The sequence below is a fragment of the Felis catus genome, chromosome F2 (genome assembly GCF_018350175.1).
Source record: "Felis catus isolate Fca126 chromosome F2, F.catus_Fca126_mat1.0, whole genome shotgun sequence".
Classification (NCBI taxonomy): Eukaryota; Metazoa; Chordata; class Mammalia; order Carnivora; family Felidae; genus Felis; species Felis catus.
The window spans coordinates 62,421,112-62,440,619 of NC_058385.1; the positions used below are offsets into that span (position 1 = coordinate 62,421,112).

Consider the following 19,508-nt stretch of genomic DNA (forward strand, 5'->3'; position numbering starts at 1 on the left):
TTCATTTGTGCTTTGAAGGTATTCATCTCAGGGACTGTAAGTTAGTATTATCATATTCACCTCAGAATTTTCCTGTTTAGAAATCTTTCCTACTTAGAACATCAAATACTGATCCCACAAACCCAGATAATTTGGAAGACTTCCTTTCTTTTCTCTAGGATTGGTACACATTTTCTCTAGAGTCCCCCACCCACCCCCTTAGCTTGACTCCCACATACTTGCACTGAACCTGCAGAATCCAAGCTTCTCTAGAACTTCTTATGCTTATTCAGTAGCATAGTTTGCATGGGTCTGGAATCCATTCTCCTTTTAAAGTAAGCAAACCCATGCCAGAAAATTTCAGCAGGGAGATGCAGTTCATTGTAAGGGTATGGGAAAGGCCACCATGATGGGGAGAGAAAGAGGGAGTAAAATATTTTGGATGCCGCATACTTTACCAGTTATGTCATGCTGTTTGAATGACTCACTGTAGATCTGATACTGATTCGGACAATGTTTCTTCAACCACTTGCAGACATCCTGCTGAGTCCACAGAGCCACTGGTTTTGACAGCTTCACTGTAGCCGACTATAAATGAAGAAGGAAAAGGTTAATGTCAGCCCCATGTCCAGAAAGGCACTACTGTTAGAAGTCCTAGAGGGTGTGGTCAAGGCTACCGGCTGGAATCCCTGAAGGTAAGTATCTGGCTCTTTTCCTCCTAACCTCTCTAGACCTTTTCCACACCCATGAAAACCAGAAGAAAAGGTCTAGGTGGAAAAGGCCATGAAAATTATACTTACTCTCAAGTTATCATCTCCACTGGAAAAAGTCCCCAGGAAGTAGTGTTTTCTGACAAACACTTCAACAGTAAGACAATGCTGTTGCTAAGCATTTAATTAAATTTTAGGGGTGAAATAGCTGCCTCCAAGTGGCCTTTCTTTGTATTCCACAAAAGTGTCCATTTTGAGATCTCTAGGGTCTAGTGCAACACTAGCCCTGGCAGGCGCTAATAATTATTTCAGGAACGAATGTTATTGGATTTAGATACCTACGTACTAAAGAGTGCACACTGGCCTGGGAGTGGTCCTGTAAAGTCTAGGAATTAGTTATGCCACAGCGGGGAAGCAAAAAGTCAATTCTGCCAGCATGTGGAGAATGGTAATAAGATAATGGGGTGGCTAAACCTGATGTAGAAGCCAACTAATTAAGGCCTTTTATCGCTCAACAGATCTTTCAGGAAGGGGTTTATGAAACAAAACAAAGGTGTGTTAGGACCTAGCCTTTGACCGAATGAATTCATTCATCAATTAATGTGCAACAGCTCTGTGCCAGATGCCCATCTTCCTCATGGATCCTAACAACTTGACTGGGACAAGATGAAAGCTTAGTTTTTTATAATTTTTTATCAGTATTTGTCAAAAATCTAGGATTGTAATATAGAAAAATCTTTAAAGGATATTGGGCAGCACCCAGACCTGGTCAATGTCATTGACCTTCTCACTAGGGATCATTCACTTTTACTTCTCTTTCAATCTTTCAGATTAAGGCAAAAAGAAAGCCTCAATTTTGTAGGACTGTGATTTAATATCTTTCGAATACCTGCTAACATTTCTGACAAAGAGGGCATGCTTTGCCATTACAACCTTCATCAGAAAGCAACACACCTAGCGACTGTTCAATTTTATTTTTATTATATTTAAGGTTACTTTTGTATTATGGCAAATAAAGGCAAAAAAATTTTTATTTTCAGTAGTAATATCTAGTTTGCTTTTATTTATTTTTAGTGTTTATTTGTGTGTGTGTGTGTGTGTGTGTGTGTGAGAGAGAGAGAGAGAGAGAGAGAGAGAGAGAGAGAGAGAGAGAGAGAGAGAGAGAGGAAATATGAATCTGAAGCAGGTTCCAGGCTCTGAGCTGTCAGCACAGAGCCCAACGTGGGACTCAAACCACGATCTGAGAGATCATGACCTCAGTCAGACACTCAACTGACTGAGCCACCCAGGTGCCCCTAGTTTGCTTTTAAAACAAATTTGAGTTTAAAAACCATTGGTCAATTAAAAAAATGAAGGGAATGAACAGTGATATAGATGGTAACAAGATACTAACAGAAGTCACATGCACGTGATTCACATTTGTGAAACACAGTGCTCAGGTGTTTCTTTTTTCTGTTAGTATATTTCCAATAGGATTCTTTGGGCCATGACTTACAAAATCATCACAAGCAATAGTTTTTACTTTATAATTTTTTCTTTCACTCTTATTGTGGTAGATTATATTTCTCAAGGATGACTTTATACATGTACATATATACACATCCGTACACATATATCTGTTCTTTATTCATTGTACTTGATATTCCTACACTGATATTTGGGGTTGATGTTCTTTTTCCTTGAATTTTGGCAAGGTCTGTAGTGGTTCTGGCCAGTGGAGCACAGTGGAATTGATTGACTTCTAAGGCAAGGTCACCAAAAAGATACAACTTCTGCCTGGCTCATCCTCTTTGGCATTCAGCTTTGGAACCCAGCCACATGCTGTGGGGAAGCTCAGACCACGTGAAGAGATGATGTGTAGAAATTTTGGCCAATCCCCAAACTGATGTTTCAGCTGACAGCCAGCACCAACCAACCATCAGACAATGAGTCAACAAGTTGCAGATGATTCCAGCCATCAGTCTTTGAATCTTCCAGCTGAGGCTCCCAGACACCAGGATGCAGAGACAAGCCATCCCTGCTGTGCCCCGAGTGAATTCCTGACTCGCGTAATCCATGAGCATCATAAACCATTGTCTGTCATCACGAAGTTAAGGTACCATGTTCTATAATGCTAGTAACAATTACAATACTAAGTTATATGCTGGTGAGGATGTGTTACAACTGTGCTCTCAGAATGCCCTGCATTTAAGAGATGCTATGCAGCCATGATGAATAAGTGAATGGATTAATGAAATGAACCCAGCAGTGAATTTCAAGCATAGCGTTTTGCTGCTTTCCACCGACTGTGTCTTGCTCCCACGTGGCTCCTAGTCAAATGTGTCAGCCTCTTCCTTCCACACCCCATATCCCTGAGTCACAGGCTGCCCACCATGGTCCCTCTAAGCTCCGTATGCACCCGTATCAATTGTTCTAATTTTGATGAGCGAGGAGGGCCTCTGGGGGGGTTGGTGCAAATGAGTTAATGTTTTGTTGTTTGGTTTCTTATTTGCTCGTCATTCCCTCTTTTCCTTTCCATGATGAGGAAACTAGAATTTTGGCTCTTTTAGCTAGAAATGCACTACCATCATGTTTTACAAGTCTGAATCTGGTTCCTTCCTGCTCTAAAATTTTTTCTGCAGATTAACTGAATGAGTTCATAACTGACACATCATTACCCTGAAACTCTTTACAAGTTTACTGCAGGTAAAGTTAATCACATCTTTTGAAAACTCCTATAAACCAATTATAGGACAGCTGTAAATTAGGAAGGGAAAGACAAGAGGGTGAAGTTGCTTACATATCAATATACTAAATTTCCTGGAAGAGCACCTTTAACTTGCTCATTTCTTAGGAAACAGAGGCCCCTTGGCACAAAGTAAAGCCCCCTCAACTGGGCTTCAGGTCGAGATTAACCCATACATGCCAAGTGAACTCAGGATGCATCCCCATCAGCCCCCAAGTATGCTTTTGTTACAAATTACCCCTTTGTCATAAATTCGGGTGTTCTGAGGCTAACATGCAAGGAGGTGCCTTGCTTTTCCTTCAGAATATACTCTTACTAAGCAGTAATTTGGTATCACTTGCTTGGACGGCAATACACTCAATGCTTTAGGCAAAGATTTTTAAGACTGCAGGAACCTACGTGGATCTGCCTCCATGTCAACTGGCATAAATAAAATGGGGAGGGATAAAGATTCCTATCGTTGGGCAATTGCTTGTCTCTTAATCAGATAGTGATAAAAGCACTGGCCCCATTTATTAGCCAATTCTTAGCCTTGGCTTTATTATGGAATTATTAATTTGCCACACATTAGTTGGTTAAGAGCTATAAAGACTCCACTTCCCTCAGTATCCAGCTGCTTATGGATTCTCAGAGCCGACTTCATTTTTTCTGCCTGAACTGCTCTTTGCACAGCACCCGGGTGAACTTCAGTCACTTCTCCCATCACGATTACCCCATCCCCAGTAGCAACCAAATTTTGGAAGTGAATGCCATAACCTAACTCTTTTAAAGAGCTTACACTTCCATGTGTCATCTGGAACAACAATGAGCATATGTCAAACCCATGTCAATCTTCTTACCGCATCGTCCCACTGGGAGGTACAGAGTCGTCAAACCTAATAGCTCCATAGTGATGTTTCAACCGCCCTCCTTTGCTCTGCTATACTCACAGCTTACATGCAACTCCAGCCCCAAATTTTCTGATATGTTGTTTCCCTCTCCCCACCCCCGGTGGGAGCCAAATCCAAAACAGTTCACAAAACAAATCAATAGTATTTCATATTCATTAGAAATAGTAATTAAAAAAAAAAACCCGAAACACCTATCCTGCCGAAAGGCAAGCATTAAAAAAAACATTTGCCCTAGTTCCCTTTCTCTGGGCTCAGGTCTACCATACCATTCTCCAGGATTTACAGCCCTGGTGATGATTTTAGTTTGTTTTGTTGCCCTGAAAGGAGCCAGAGGCAGTTTGTTATCTTAACTGCAAGCATTGTGATACCAAACAGAATTCCAGGCATTTCCTCTCCGAATTGGTCCTGACCTTTCTGTAGAGATGCTGAAAGTGCACTTCAGACACTTTTAGGGTCTATTTTACCAGGAGGCCTCACTTGATGCGAAAGACACATCCCTGAGGGAAAATCTGTTTGCAAATTACTTTTGGCAAATGATTCCTCACCTTTATTCAACAATTTCAGTCTGTAGTTCTGGTTTGTGCTAAAATGGAGAAAACTCTTCAGTTTTAAGTTCTTTAAGGTAAACTGGAAGCTTTTCTAAGTTATAAAATAATTAAATGCTTTAAAGAAGAAGCTTGATAGTGAAAGAACATATTACAAAATGCTTTTCAAGTTAAATTTTGTCATTTGATTATCTCTCAACTCACTTGTTTTGTAATATAAAATCTCTTTAATTTACTAGGTTTTGATTTATAAGAGAACACTACAACCTAAAGCTCCCAATGGTTGTATACACTCGACTAGGAAAGCTTACACAAGGCCGAGCGGGCCGACAGGGGAAAAAGTAGGCAACACGTAGATTGCTGATATGTACTGGCAGGTCGGAGTGACTGTTGTGCCCAAATATCAGCAAGTGGCAAACACATCTGCAGCATCTCATTATAAACAGGTGTTTGCAAGCTCTCAACATTGCCTCTTCTCTTAACCAGCCTGCAGTGATTTTCCTTTAGATGCTGGTCTCCTCTTTCATTGGTTTAACCACTGTGTAATCTTACTCAGGACTGGAAAAAGGAATGACAAGGTGGAGGAGGGGAAGGACAAACATATACAACAAGCCATTTGCGTCTCCTTTAACAGCTCCTGAAGCTCATTCACCCCCAAAATGGATCCATGGGCTAGTTCACAGAATCCTTGGCTCTGAATGAATTGATTTTCAAGTACTAATAATGCCCTCTTCCATCGCCTTAACTCTTTCACGCAAGGAGCTGGTTAGAAAGTCGTAACGGTTATCTCTTCTATCCTATCCTGTTCACAGTGTAGCTTCTGAACTCCACTTGGTCACTTTCTTAGGTTTAAACGAAAACGTGATGAACGAACCTCTTAAATTTCATGCTTCTCAATGAGAAGGCATCTCACTGCTGGAAAGTTTACAGTAAAATCTCTTAGATAAATGCAAGGTAAATATATGTCATGTTATTTCACATTTTTCTGTCTTTAACCATTGCTTTAACACCACCTCAACCATTCTGTGCTTCCTCGTTTCCGGTGTTTGTCTCTTCTAACCAGTGTAGCATCCCTCAGTAGCAGTAATGGGTGAGCAACTTTAGGAATTTTTCCAAGTAAACAGAGTGGCATTATTAGTTTCCCCATCTGTTCTTCACATGGTATCTGCTTTAGACCTTTTGATTTCCAGTCTCCTCCACAGGGCATGGTAGCTTGTTAATATTTCCTTCAAAAGGCAGTATCTCAAAAGCACTGACTACAAAAAGAAACACAGTATTGAAACCCAAACTTACCTACCTTCCGTCCTTTCTTTTGCAAAGTCAGATCATTGGCTTACACTGAACTTAGTGGAAATCTACAGTTTTGGGTCTTCTTCAAATTAACTTCTGTCAAAGTAGGGGTTCTCCTTTCCTGAAAGTAGATTCTTAAGAACTTCAACTTTATTTTGCAGGTTTCAGTGCATCATCGGGAATCCTTATTAACCAGTGTATTGGTTGTTCTCCCATATTTGCACCATCCCTGTAGACACAAGCCCTTTGAGGTGCTCAAAAACTTTTAAGATTATAATAGGATCCTACGACTAAAAGTTTGAGAGCCATTGTTCTAAGACATCATTATAGTAGTGTCATTAAAATAAAAAAAAAATTGACCTGATATAATTTTCCCCTTAATTTGCCCATATTGAATTTTAGTGATGGCTTTTTTCATTCCTAAATCCTCAGAACCACAGCCTCACAGGAACTGAAATTTTGGAGGACTCTACATAGCCAGTAGGTTCAAGTTTAAACCTAAGGCAAGAATCCAATCCACTTTAACACATCTAAAACGGTGGTGAGTAAACCAGGGCTATGATAAATATATCAAGATACACATGTGTGTTAACTTCTTGGATAAAGACCAATGTTAATCCCCTAATGGAAAATAATTACCATTCTCTTTTTTTAGAGCTATACAAAATTTGGAAAAACAATGATCTAGGTTCAAGATTCTCCCTGAAAATTTGCAGCATCAGCAAAAGCACCTGTGAAAAGGGTTATTCCACTGCTAATAGGCTCTAATAGGTTAAAATGTTATTTTTGTATTGGGGTGCCTGGCTCAGTTGGTGAGGTGTGTGACTCTTGATCTCAGGGTCGTGAGTTTGAGCCCCGTGTTGGGTGTCGAGATTACTTAAAAATAAAGTCTTCAAAAAATTTTTTTGTGTGTGTTGAAGTCAAAGTCAGGCTTCTGTGCTCTCACTGATGGTGAGTCCTGCCTTCTCAGTAATGCAAGACAAGTCTCCTTACCACCCAATGCACTGATTTCCATTTCACACATCATACTGGTACCCTCCACTGGGTATCTTGCTTTATTATTTTTTTTTTAACCATGGTATTTGTTGATGAATCCCAAATTATATTTTCAGCCCAGTCTTCTCTCCCCAAACTAAGAAATTATATATACCATCCATGACCTCACAGTTTCATCTGCAGATCTAGTAAACATTTCAAATTCATCATGTCCAAAACTGACCTCCTGTCCTTCTCAAAACTACACTTCTCACCTCCTCTAGGAGAAGCTTTATACTTCATGTTGCCATAGCTCCAAATCTTAAAATCACCATACACTCCTTTCTCTTGTATTCTACACTGAATCTATTGGCAAAACCTAAGAGGTCTACCTTTAACTACATCCAGACCCCAATCTCCTTTCATCACCCACACTGACTGCTACAATTTTGGTCAAAAACACAATCATACCACACCTAGCCTACTTCATCTAGGTGAGATGCACCTAACAGATCATTCTGTTTTTCCCTTGTTTTAAATCTTTGAAATGGCTTGCAAAGCCTCAAGCCATCTGGCAACCCAGTATCTCTGATGGACTCCTTTACTACCTTTATATCCTGCTCCCACTACCCTCACCTTAATGCTGCTGCTTATAAGTGCCAACTCTCCTCAGTTCGTATGTTGCTTGAGAGGCTCCAGAGCCCCGACAGTGACAGTGCTAATTCCCTCCCTTCTTTCAAACCTTTGCTCAAGTTCTACCTCCTCAGTAAGTCTTACCCCGATCTTCCTATTTAAAAATGCAACCCTCTTCTCTCTGGCACTTCTGATACTTATTACGTTGCTCCAGTGTTTCCTTATCAAGAGCAAGCATCATCTATGGTACTATGTAGCTCACTTATTTCGTCTGTTATCATCCTCATCTGTCTCTTCCCACCCGCCTGCCATCTCCACAAAGGCAGGGATCTTTTTTATTTCATGAAGAGTCCCAAACTTTAGAACAGTACCTGGCACACAGCAGGCACTCAATAATTATTTGTTGAACGAATGAAGAACTGTCTGGTCCGTCATCATATATCACAGCTCCTATATCCTTGAGTGTCAGAAAGATGATTCAAGTCCCAGCTGTGCTCTTGACATTCCCAGGTTAGAACTACAACAGCCTTTTCTCCAATTAGATTTCTCTTACACTGAGCCAAATATGCAGAGACATTCTAGCAGTATAATTCTTAGCAAGACAGCTCACATTTCTGATTCTCGATTTTTCTTTTCCGATTGACACAGAGAGTGATGTAACGAAGCAAGGTTGGCATTTGGAATCATGCAGACCTAGACTGAAGGTTAGTTGTGGCATTCACTAGCACGGTGACCTTGGGCAGGTCACTGAACCTTTCTAAACATGTCCCTCAGTACACTGAAAATAAAACGTAGATTGTCATTTGTGGAGATAAGAAATAGTTTACTCAAAGCACTTTAAAGGTGCCTGTCACATACTATGTGTTCAGGAAAGTGTATCTTCTAATCTCTCGCATGTCAGTGATATGCTGCCCTGCTGGAATTCGCAAGCCTCGCTGGGGAAGCAGCCATGCAGTACAGCAGACAGAGGTGATCCCTGGAGTCCAGCTGACCCGAGTCGAGTTGCAGGCATTGGGAGGTGGTGGTAAGGTTAGTGAACTCAAAGGAAGATAGCTGAAGGAAAGGAAAAGTATTAAAAGGCACCAGTAAAAATGGCATGCTTAGGAACAAGAAATGAGAAAATGTAGGAAAAAAGAAGAAACCTGGAGAGGCAAAGATACCAAATTAGGAGAGTCAAAGGGATGGTCGCCTTACTCAAATCCACTTTGCTGCAGCCAACAAGCATCACTTCGTGTTTTCCCATGATAGGTCATGCCAGTGGTTTCCCTGACGCTCAGAACCAGCTCTTCCCTGTCTCCAGGAACAGTCATGCACAACATGTCCCAATGCCATGCCAAAGATACTGTCTGGACTCCCCAGGCACCTGATGGAACTATATATAAAGGCACACCATCGAGACGCATACGCTCTACTGCTCACAAGCTGTGAGGTGGATGCCTGTATGTCATGCTGGTGAAGATCTGATTTCCAAATGCATGCTGCTGGGCATAAGAGTTTCTAACATTAAAACCTCACGGAGGGGTAAACAGGCATGCACAGGCAGTCAATAGGAAAGGAGATGTCTGTGGCATCCTGGATGGCTGTTTATCAAGGCCTGTTCTTCCTCTAAGCCCAGAATGTTGTGCTTGGTAAGAGAAACGTGGAGGGAGAGGATCACACTGTACTTGGTGTCTGCTCTATCTCAGTACAGAGGAAAGCCCATTGCTCACCTGCCCAAATGCGCACACCCTATGGGAGGTGCTGTGCTGCAAGGTACAAAGGCACAAATATGCTCTGAGCATGTGCCTGATAGAGCAAAACCCCGTGCGGATGTTGGATGAGTGAAAGCATGCTAAAACAAAAAGGAATTTAAGGACCAGAAAATGTTCATGAGTTCATATTTCTAGGACAATTCCTTTGGAGTAACAATGTGGTGGATTGATACCAAAATGTCCTAAGTACAAAACGACTCTCTGAATACAGCTGGAGGTCCATTAGGCACAAGGTGGCATGTTTCTCCAAGTCTTGACTCTGGGGGTGGGGGTGGGGATGGAAGGGGAGCAGTGTGACCTGCTTTGATCAAAAGTTCAAGGCACAGGTGATGATGGGCCAGGTCTGAGGGGAGTTCTCGAGAGGTCTTTGGGGCTTGTGCATGCTTTCTTACTCCTGTGAAATCATTGTAAGAACATGCCTGGCCAAGTCTGACCATTTCAGGCTTGGTAACATGATAGAAGAGCTTATTATGTCATTCCAGACAGAACATTAGATTCAATTTTATAACAGCATATAGGAAGAATTGTTCTAAGCAGTTTAGATAAACCATCTTTAATCATCCCAACAACCTATAAAGTAGTTATTGCTTTCATCTGACAGAAGAACAGGCATAGGACATTGAAGTAACTCATGGAAGGTCACACTGCTGGTGAACTTCAGAGCTGCATTCAGTCCACATCTGCAATAATTCCAAAGCCTATGCTTATTCCATGACATCACTCTAGTTTGATGAACATGCGAGAAAAAATGAGGCTCATGAGGTCACTCTGGCTTCCTGGTCATAGGGGGAAAAAAAGACATGAGCCACCTTATTGAAGTTCCTAGTGCTAGTTTGCTTCCTTAATTGAATCAATTAAGATCAATCTGTCAAAAGCAATCTTGCCTTTGTCCTAACCTGGGTATGCCTAGGGTAGAGCTGGGATCCACACCAGTCATCAGTCCCCCAGGGTTCTTTCCACTCTCTTCATTATGGGCAGCAGCACATTGTCTGCTCTATACAAGAAGGCAGGACTAATCACAGTCTCTCAATTACATCGCCAGCAAAACGTGAACCATCTTACAAAGCTGTTGTAAAGGTAAAATAAAAATCAAAAGGCTGAGTAGTGCTTTGGATCATTTTACAGAAAAGAGAGGGCTGATGGTTCTTGGGAAGTTGGGGCTACCATACTGTTGACACTCAGAAAACAAAGGCACTAAGAAAATACAGTTCCAGTTGTATTTAACAGGGCAGGGACACTGGGGTTTGGAGAGCCTAAAAACTCTAGACTCTGTTAGGGTAGAAGTCAGTCTGTGCAAAGCTTCCAATTAGTGCGCTTGGGTTTTAAAAGTTAAGCCTACATAAAGGGCAGCTACTCTCCAGTTCCATGTGACTTCTTGGTGGCAAAACAATTTGTCCCTATGTTCAATTCGGCCAAATAACAGTTCAATGGGGGTTGTTATGTACTGAAAGTTAGTAACCTCCAAAATACGTATGTTGAAGCCCTAACCCCCTGATGTGACTGTATTTGGAGTTTGGGTCCTTATGAAAGTAATTAAGGTTAAATGAGGTCACCAAGTGGGGTCTTGACTCCATAAGACTGGCATCCTTATATAAGGAGAGACACAAGAAGGCTCTCCCTCCATCTTGTGAGCACATGGGAAGAAGGCACCTATCTGTAAGCCAGGAAGAGAGCATTCAACAGAATTTGACCATATTGGGACCTTGATCTTGAAATTCCAGCCTCCAAAACTGACAAAATACATTTCTGTTATTTAAGCCCCCTAGTTTATGGTACTTTATTACAGCAGCCCAAGCTAATACAGGGCCAAACTCTGGTTCAGAGAAACTGGTGAACTTGCAAAATAGTCTGACAATCTACAATTGATAGAACTTGGAAAATTTTACTACATACGCTTAATAAAGAAGAGGATAAAATGGAAGGGGGATAAATTATAAGACAACAGAAGAAAATTTCTTTATACATTTACATTTACTTTTCAGATACTTTTATGCAATTAAAGGAAATCTTAACCTAGGATGATCTCCTTAACACAATTACATATTTATAAACTGTCTTCCTAGAATCCATGTCCCTGCACATGTCTTTATGGCCACACGACCCTTGTAACAAAAAAATTCTATATCCTTATTTAACAATTTAAATAACTTTTATGCTTCTATAATCATCCTGTCTATCCCTAATCTTCTTGCTATCAAAGAAAGCATGCGCAGAGTTTAAAAAAAAAATTGAAACAAAAGGATCTAGAGTGAAAAACACCAGTCTCTTGTCCCATTTTTCTCACTGGAAACGATTATTTGTTCAAAGCAGCATGCACATTATGATCAAACTCAAACCTGTCCCTTCTTTCCAACCCTAGCTGCACATGAAGGTTTCTCTCCTCAGTCTCCTTAATTGGTCAGACTTAGAGAATTAATTATCTTTGGATACTCTTAAGAGAATGATCAGGATTTGGCACATATATGCTAGCTTTCTTAATCAGGATGATTAATTTTAGTTCTTAATTGGTTATTTTTTGACCCTTAATATACTTAAATCTGTATGATTTTTCCAAATAAGGACTCCTCTTTGTTTTCATTCCTCTTTTGTAACCAATCATCTCCTTCCATGTTCCACCTTCTGTCATTTGCACTATTATTTTTATATTGTCAAGGATAGCAGCACATATTTTCTATCTCTATCAGATCTGCTATGTCATATGGATTGATTCAAAGTTAAAAAATCAATAAGTAGCATTTACTATATTGTGACTGTGTAAAAATACTGTTCAGATGCTGGGCCAATTATTCTAGCTTTCATTATTTTTTCTTGTATAACATCCTCAGCTGTCCAATGTCATATCGGTTCAGAATCTCAAAGAAGTTTCCTAAGACAAAAATCAAATAGACTTTTTCTTACATTCCATCAATTGCTTCAATTTATGCCACCATTTAGTTTGCTTTCCCCTCATGTCATTCATACTTTTTTTATATTAGAGGTCAGTAAACTATGGCCCCCAGGACCAAATCCGGCCCACTGCATATTTTTATACGGTCCATAGGCTAATTATAATGTTTTTTATATTTTAAATGGCTGAAAAAGATCAAAAGAATAATACTTTGTAATGTGTAAAAATCATATGCCACTCAAACTTCAGTGTTCATAAAGTTTTACTGGAACACAGCCTTGCTCATTTGCTTTTATGCTGCAAAGCCAGAGTGAAGGGTTGTGACTGAGACCAAATAACTGCTCGCAGAACTTAAAATATTTACTACCTGGTTCTTTATGCAAAAAGCTTGCCTACCCCTCTTCCACATGGTCGGACACGTTCTCAATTTCATCTGCCAAATCATCTACTAAATTGTAAAATTCCAAAATTGTGTTTTAATTTCCAGGAAATGTCTTGTTCTCTGATGTGTTCCTTTTTCAAAGCATCTGGGGATTTTTTTTTCCAGTGGATGCAATATTGTTTTGAATTTCTTTGAGGATACTAATTAACACTTTTTTAAAAGGAGGGTTGGTATTTCTCAAATGTTCTCAATGTGCATATTTGATTTTATCTGTAAGTTAAATATCTGGTTTACAGATTTATCAATTAAAAAAAAAACAAAACTAGGCAATAGAGACCAGACTTGGATTTCTTGTGCATCTGAACTGGGCTTGTTGCCCGAGTGGCCTGTTACTCAGAATGCTTCCCAAATGCCACAACGAAGAGGACATCACTCTGGAGAGCGGATATACAAATATGCTCCAATTCAAACTAGACACTTAAAACTTTTTAGAAACAGACTCCCCCCCCCCCCCGCCCCCAACACACAATCATCTGGCCAGTGGGATCTGTTCCTACAAGCAGAAGGCAAGGCAAAGACTGATTGACATTTTTTACTTGATCCCCATTTTATTAAAAAAAATTTTTTTAAGTTTATTTAGTTAGAGAGAGAGAAAGTGCACATGCATGCAGGGGAGGGGTAGAAAGAGAGGGAGAGACAAAGAATCCCCAGCAGGCGCCACATTGTCAGTGGGGAGCCTGATGCGGGTCTCGAACTCACAAACTGACCCAAGCTGAAGTCAAACGCTTAACTCACTGAGCCACCCACGTGCCCCGATCCCCATGTTATATCCTGTTTCTCACTCCTGTCCCCAAGTCTAGAGCCTCTTTGAGATTTTATCTTCAAATCTACTGGTGTCTTCTCTTCCGTTCTCATTGTTACTACCATCTTATATTTCTTTACTACTTTCAAATGGTGTTCAGTGGATGAGGAAATAGACACCTGTGCTGTCATCTTGTATGTGCAATCTCCACATTTATTTTTTAAGTTGTTACCATGATATATTTTATCCATACAAAAGAACATATTTCCATATTCATGCACATACTTGTATTCCACTGAAAAGCTAATGTCTTGCTCATTCCTCTACTAGTAGACATTTATGTTGTTTCCAGTTTTTTGCCACTAGTTTGAAAACCCTAACCTCCCTGTCCCCACTTCTGTCTCATTCCATTTCTCTGTTCTCTTCAAGAACATCTTGAAAGAATTGCCGGAGGTCATCTGTTTCAGCACTGTCACTCTAGTTGGATTCCTTTCCTGCTCTTCACCAAGCATCCTCCTGCCACGGCCGCTGAAGCACCAGAGCTGCTAGTTCTGACAACACTTCTTCCCATGTCACCCTTCCCTTCACGTGGCCGCTTAGTAACATCTGACACAAGGAGACTCACTTTGTTCGTGAAGTACTTTCTTCTCGATTCCACGCATCTCACTCGAATGGTTTTCTTTCTTCCTCATTAGCTACCTTTTTGTTGCCAGGTTCTTCCCTTCTGATCAAACCCTAAATAGTGTGCTTTGGGGTTTAGCCCTGGTACCCCTTCTACTCTCTATATTCTCTCCTGTGGTAACTTCAAGTCCCTTTGTCTTTAGATCCTGTCAATAAGTCAATGATGTTCAAATTCATACCTCTCCCTCAATAGATCTCTGTAATTTGACTCATTTATGCAAGCTGCTTACCCGATAGCTCACTCAGACATCCAGTAGGACTTTCAAACATAACACGTTCCAAAACAGAATTCTGATTTCCCTCAATTCTGTTCTACTATAAGTGTTTCCACATCTTGGTAGATACTGACCAAAAGCCCAATAATCTTTTCATCCTTAGTTTTCCCTCGCCCTATTCCTAACACACAAATACATCCGTCCATATAACCCATATAGGACTGTTGTCTGCAAGGAAAACGTGTCCAGGATCCCAACACCGATCACCACTTCCAACCCAGTTCAAAAGGCAATGATTTCTCACCGAGACTCCAGCAAAACTCTCCTGCCCAAATCCCCAACTTCCACACTTGCCACCTATAATCTACTATCCGTAGCTTCAGAGTAAAATTTTAAATATGTAGGTCTCATTGGTCCTTTACAGTCTTTTTCCACTTAGAATAAAATCCAAATTCCATCCTCCAGTCTGTAAGGCCCTTTCTTCATACGTCTCTGACTCTTCTTTGCCTTGGTTTTAATGTTCCAAGACTAAGACATGGATCCTATCCTACTTTAGCTTGAATGAATGAAAGCTAGCTCTTCTCTCACATGTCCTCATGACTAGCTTTGGCTTGTCATTCACATCTCAGTTTAAATGTCATTTCTTCAGGGCTGTCTTTCCTTAGCATAAGATAGTAATGGTTCCCCGTGATGTTTTTAACTCCTTATAGCCTTATTATTATCTGATAGTTTTACATTTACTTATTACTACAATATTCCCTATAACTAGCATCTACATACAAAATAACTATTCTTTAACGAATGAACTATAAAGCAAATACAGTAAATCTCTATCGTCTGGACTGATTTCTTGATGATAGGATACATCAATTCTAGAAAATGACAGAAGCATTTTTCACCTTATGTTTTTCATAGCTTTAAAAAATCTTTCCTAGCTTAAAAAAAAAATACTTTAGAATCACAGCAACATTCAGTGGGAGGTACAGAGCTTTTCCACGTACTTCTGCCCCAAACACTGTCTCCCTCATTATCGATACAACAAATGTACCTCTCTGGTGGGGAATAAGTGATGAACCTACACTGACACATCATTATTACCCAAAGTTCATAGTTTATGTTAGGGCTCACACTCAATATTGCACATTCTAACAATCTGGACAAATGCATATGATATGTATCCACTATTATAGTGTCATAAAGAGTAATTTCGCTGCCATAAAAATCCTCTGTGCTCAGGAAATTCATCCATCCTTCCTCTCTAACCCCTGAGAACCACTGATATTTTTACTGTCTGCATAATTTTGCCTATTCCAGAAGGCCACACAGAATTACACAGTATGCAGCTTTTTCAGATTGGCTTCTTCCACTTAGTGATATGCATTTAGGTTTCCTCCGTGTCTTTTCCTGGCTTCATAGCTCATTTCTTTTTAGCGCTGAATCCATATTCCATTGCCTACATGTACCGCAGATTATTACTTTTTAATTTTACTTTATTTTTTTTTTATTTGAGTAGAGTTGACACAGTGTTAGTTTCAGGTGTTCAACATAGTGATTGGACAAGTTGGTACATTATGCTGTGCTCACAAATGTAGCTACCATTTGTCCCAATACATTGCTATTATGCTATCATTGACTATATTCCTTATGCTGAGACTTTTATTCCTGTGACTTATTCATTCCATAACTGGAAGCCTGTATCTCCCTTTCCCCTTTGTCCATTTTCCCATCCCCCCCTTCTTTTAGCAAACATCAGTTTGGTCTCTGTATTTATAGGTCTAATTTGGTTTTTTGGTTTATTTCTGTTTTTTAGATTCCACTTATCAGTGAAATCATATGGAATTTGTCTTTTTCAGGTTGACTTACTCCACCCAGAATACTACCCTCTGGGTCTATTCATGTTCTCTCAAGTGGAATAATATCATTCTTTATGATGGCTGTGCACTATCCCATTTTGTATGTATACCACGTCTTCCTTATCCATTCACCTACTGATGGACACTTAGGTTGATTCCATATTTTGGCTATTGTAAATAATGCTGCAATAAACATTTCATTTTCTTTGGACAAATATCCAATAGCAGAATTACTGAATCATATGGTATTTCTATTTTTAATTTTTTGAGGAACCTCCATAATGTTTTCCATAGTGGCTATACCAATTTACATTCCCATCAACAGTGCACAATGGTTCCTTTTCCTCCATACCCTCCCCAAAACTTGTTATTTCTGTCTTTTTGATTTTAGCCATTCTAACAGGTATAAGGTGATCTCTCATTGTGGTTTTGATTTGCACTGCCCTGATGATGAGTGATGTTAAGCATCTTTTCACACGTCTGTGGGCCATCAATAGGTAACTGAAAAAATGTTTCTTCAGGTCCTCTGAACATTTTTTAACTGGACTGTTTAGTGTTTTTGTTGTTGTGTTGGTTTGTTTTTTCTGATGCTGAGTTGTGGTATACCAACCCCCAAATGTATATATCATTTCCAAATATCTTCCCATTCACTAGATTGCTTTTTTGTTTTGTTGATGGTTTCCATTGCCGTGCAAAAGCTTTTTATTTTGATGCAGTCCCAATAACTTATTTTTGATTTTGTTTTCCTTGCCTTAGGAAACATATCTAGAAAACATTGCTATGGCAGATATTAGAGAAATTAGTGCCTGTGTTCTCTTCTAGAATTTTTATGGTACCACAGTTTTTAAAAACCCATTTACCTTCTAAAGGACATATTGGTTGTTTTCAAGTTTTGGCAATAGAAACATCCATGTGCAAGTTTTTGTGTGGACAGAAGTTTTCAACTCCTTTGGGAATATACTAACACTGGTGATTGTTAGATTATATGGTAAAAGTATTTTTATTTTTCTAAGAAACTGTCCAACTGTCTTCCACAATAGCTGTACCACTTTGCATTCCATGATCAACAAATGAGATTTCCTGTTGCTCCACATTCTCACCAACATTTGGTATTATCAGTGTCCAATTTTTTGGCCATTTTAATGGCTATATAGTGGTATCTTGTTGTTTCAATTTTTATTTTCCTGATGGCATAATGTGGAACATCCTCTCATATGCTTATTTGCCATCTGTGTATGTCATTTACTGGGGTGTCTGTCCATGTCTTTGGTCTAATTTTTGATAGGGCTGTTTTCCTATTGTTGAGTTATAACAGTTCCCTGTATATTATGAATAATGGCTCTTCATTTGATATGTGTTTTGCAAATGTTTTTTCCCAGGTGGTGACTTGTCTCATTCTATTGATGGTGTATTTCACACAGCAGAAAGTTTTAATTTTAATGAACTCTAATTTAACAATTACTGCTCACATGGATCATGTCTTTAGTGTGTCCTATCTAAAAAGTCATAGGCAAATCCAAGATCATCTGGCTTGTCTCTTGTTAACTTCTAGGAATTTTATGATTTTGAATTTTACATTTAGGTTTGTGATCCATTTTGAGTTAATTTTTGCAAAGAATATAAAGTTTTAGTTTTTTTTTTTTTTTTTTTTTTTTTTGCATGTGGATGCCCAGATGTTCCACAATTTGTTGAATAGACTACCTTGTCTCCATTGTATTGCCCTTACTTCTTTGTCAGTGATCAGTTAATTATATTCATGTAATTCTATTTCTGGGCTCACCATTCTGTTTCACTGATCTTTTGTCTATTCATTCACCAATACCACTCTGTTTTGATTACTAAAACTTTATAGTAAATCTTGGATTAGGGTAGGGTCAGTCTTCCAACTTTATTGTTCTTCAATACTGCATTGGCTATTCTGGGTCTTTTGCCTCTCTCTCTAAACTATAAAATGTTTGCCAATATCCACCAAATAACCTGCTGGGATTTTGATTGACATTGTACTGAATCTACATATCAAAGTTAGAAAGAACATCTTGACGATATCAAGTCTTCCTACCCAAGAACATGGAATATCTCTGCTTAGTCTTCTTTGATTTCTTGATCAGAGTTTTATAGTTTTCCTCATATAGATCTTGTACTTATTTTGTTAGATTTAACCTAAGCATATCATTTTGGGGGTGCTAATATAAATAGTATATAGTGTTTTTAATTTCATACTCCACTTGTTTATTGTTGGTATATAAGAAATTGACTTTCGTATATTAACCTTGTATCCTGCAACCTTGTTATAATGCATTACTAGCCCCAGAAAATTTTGGGGGCTCAATTATTTTGAACTTCTACATCATTTTCACTCATGATATCTGTCAATAAAAACAGTATTTCTTCTTTTTAATCTGCATCCCTTTTACTTCCTTTTCTTACTTCATTAGTTAGGACTTCCAGTATGATGTTGAAAGACAGTGGCAAGAGAGACTTGTCTTGTTCCTCATCTTAGTGGGAAAGCTTTGAGTTTCTCACTTTTAAGTATATTAAATGTAGATGCTTTTGTAGATATTCTTGATCAAGTTGAGAAAGTTCCCTGTTTTGAAAGTTTGGTGAGAAGTTTTATCATAAATGGGAATTGAATTTTGTCAAATGCTTTTTCTACATCTATTGATATGATCATGAAACTTTTCTTCTTTAGCTTATTGTTGGGGATTACAGTAATTGGTTTTCAAATATTGAACAAGCCTTGCACACATGAGATAAATCCAATTTGATCATGGTATGTAACTATTTTTTACATTGTTAAATTCGATTTAATAATAGTTTGTTGAGGATTTTTGCATCTACGTTTGTGAGTGATACTGGTCTGCAGTTTTGTTTTTTTTTAACGTTTATTTTGAGAGAGAGAGACAGAGTACATGCATGCAAGCAGGCAAGGGGCAGAGAGAGAAGGAGAGAGAGAATCCAAAGCAGGCTCCGTGCTAACAGTGTGGAGCCCGATGCAGGGCTCAATCTCATAAAGTTGACACTGTGAGCTGAAAGCAAGAGTCAGAAGCTTAACTGACTGAACTGCCCAGGCACTCCTGTAGGTTTCTTTTGTAATGTCTTCATCAGTATTGTTATTAGGGTAATGCCTGCCTCATACAATGAGTTAGGAAGTGTTCTCTCAGAATTCATCCTCTACAAGAGTATGTAGACA

At 39.2% G+C, this 19,508-nt stretch overlaps 1 protein-coding gene across 8 annotated transcripts in view; it reads right to left on the bottom strand.

The window, feature by feature from the left end:
• The window catches only part of SAMD12 (sterile alpha motif domain containing 12), a 388,238-nt gene that overhangs the window by 219,181 nt on the left and 149,549 nt on the right, over window positions 1-19,508 (bottom strand). For 7 of the 8 annotated variants that reach the window (XM_023248162.2, XM_023248163.2, XM_045049817.1 and 4 more), the window contains exon 3: window positions 438-567. In XM_023248162.2, coding sequence (XP_023103930.1) covers window positions 438-567 — 130 coding nt within the window. The remainder of the gene's footprint in view (window positions 1-437; window positions 568-19,508) is intronic. The other variant, XM_045049818.1, reaches the window with a different exon arrangement.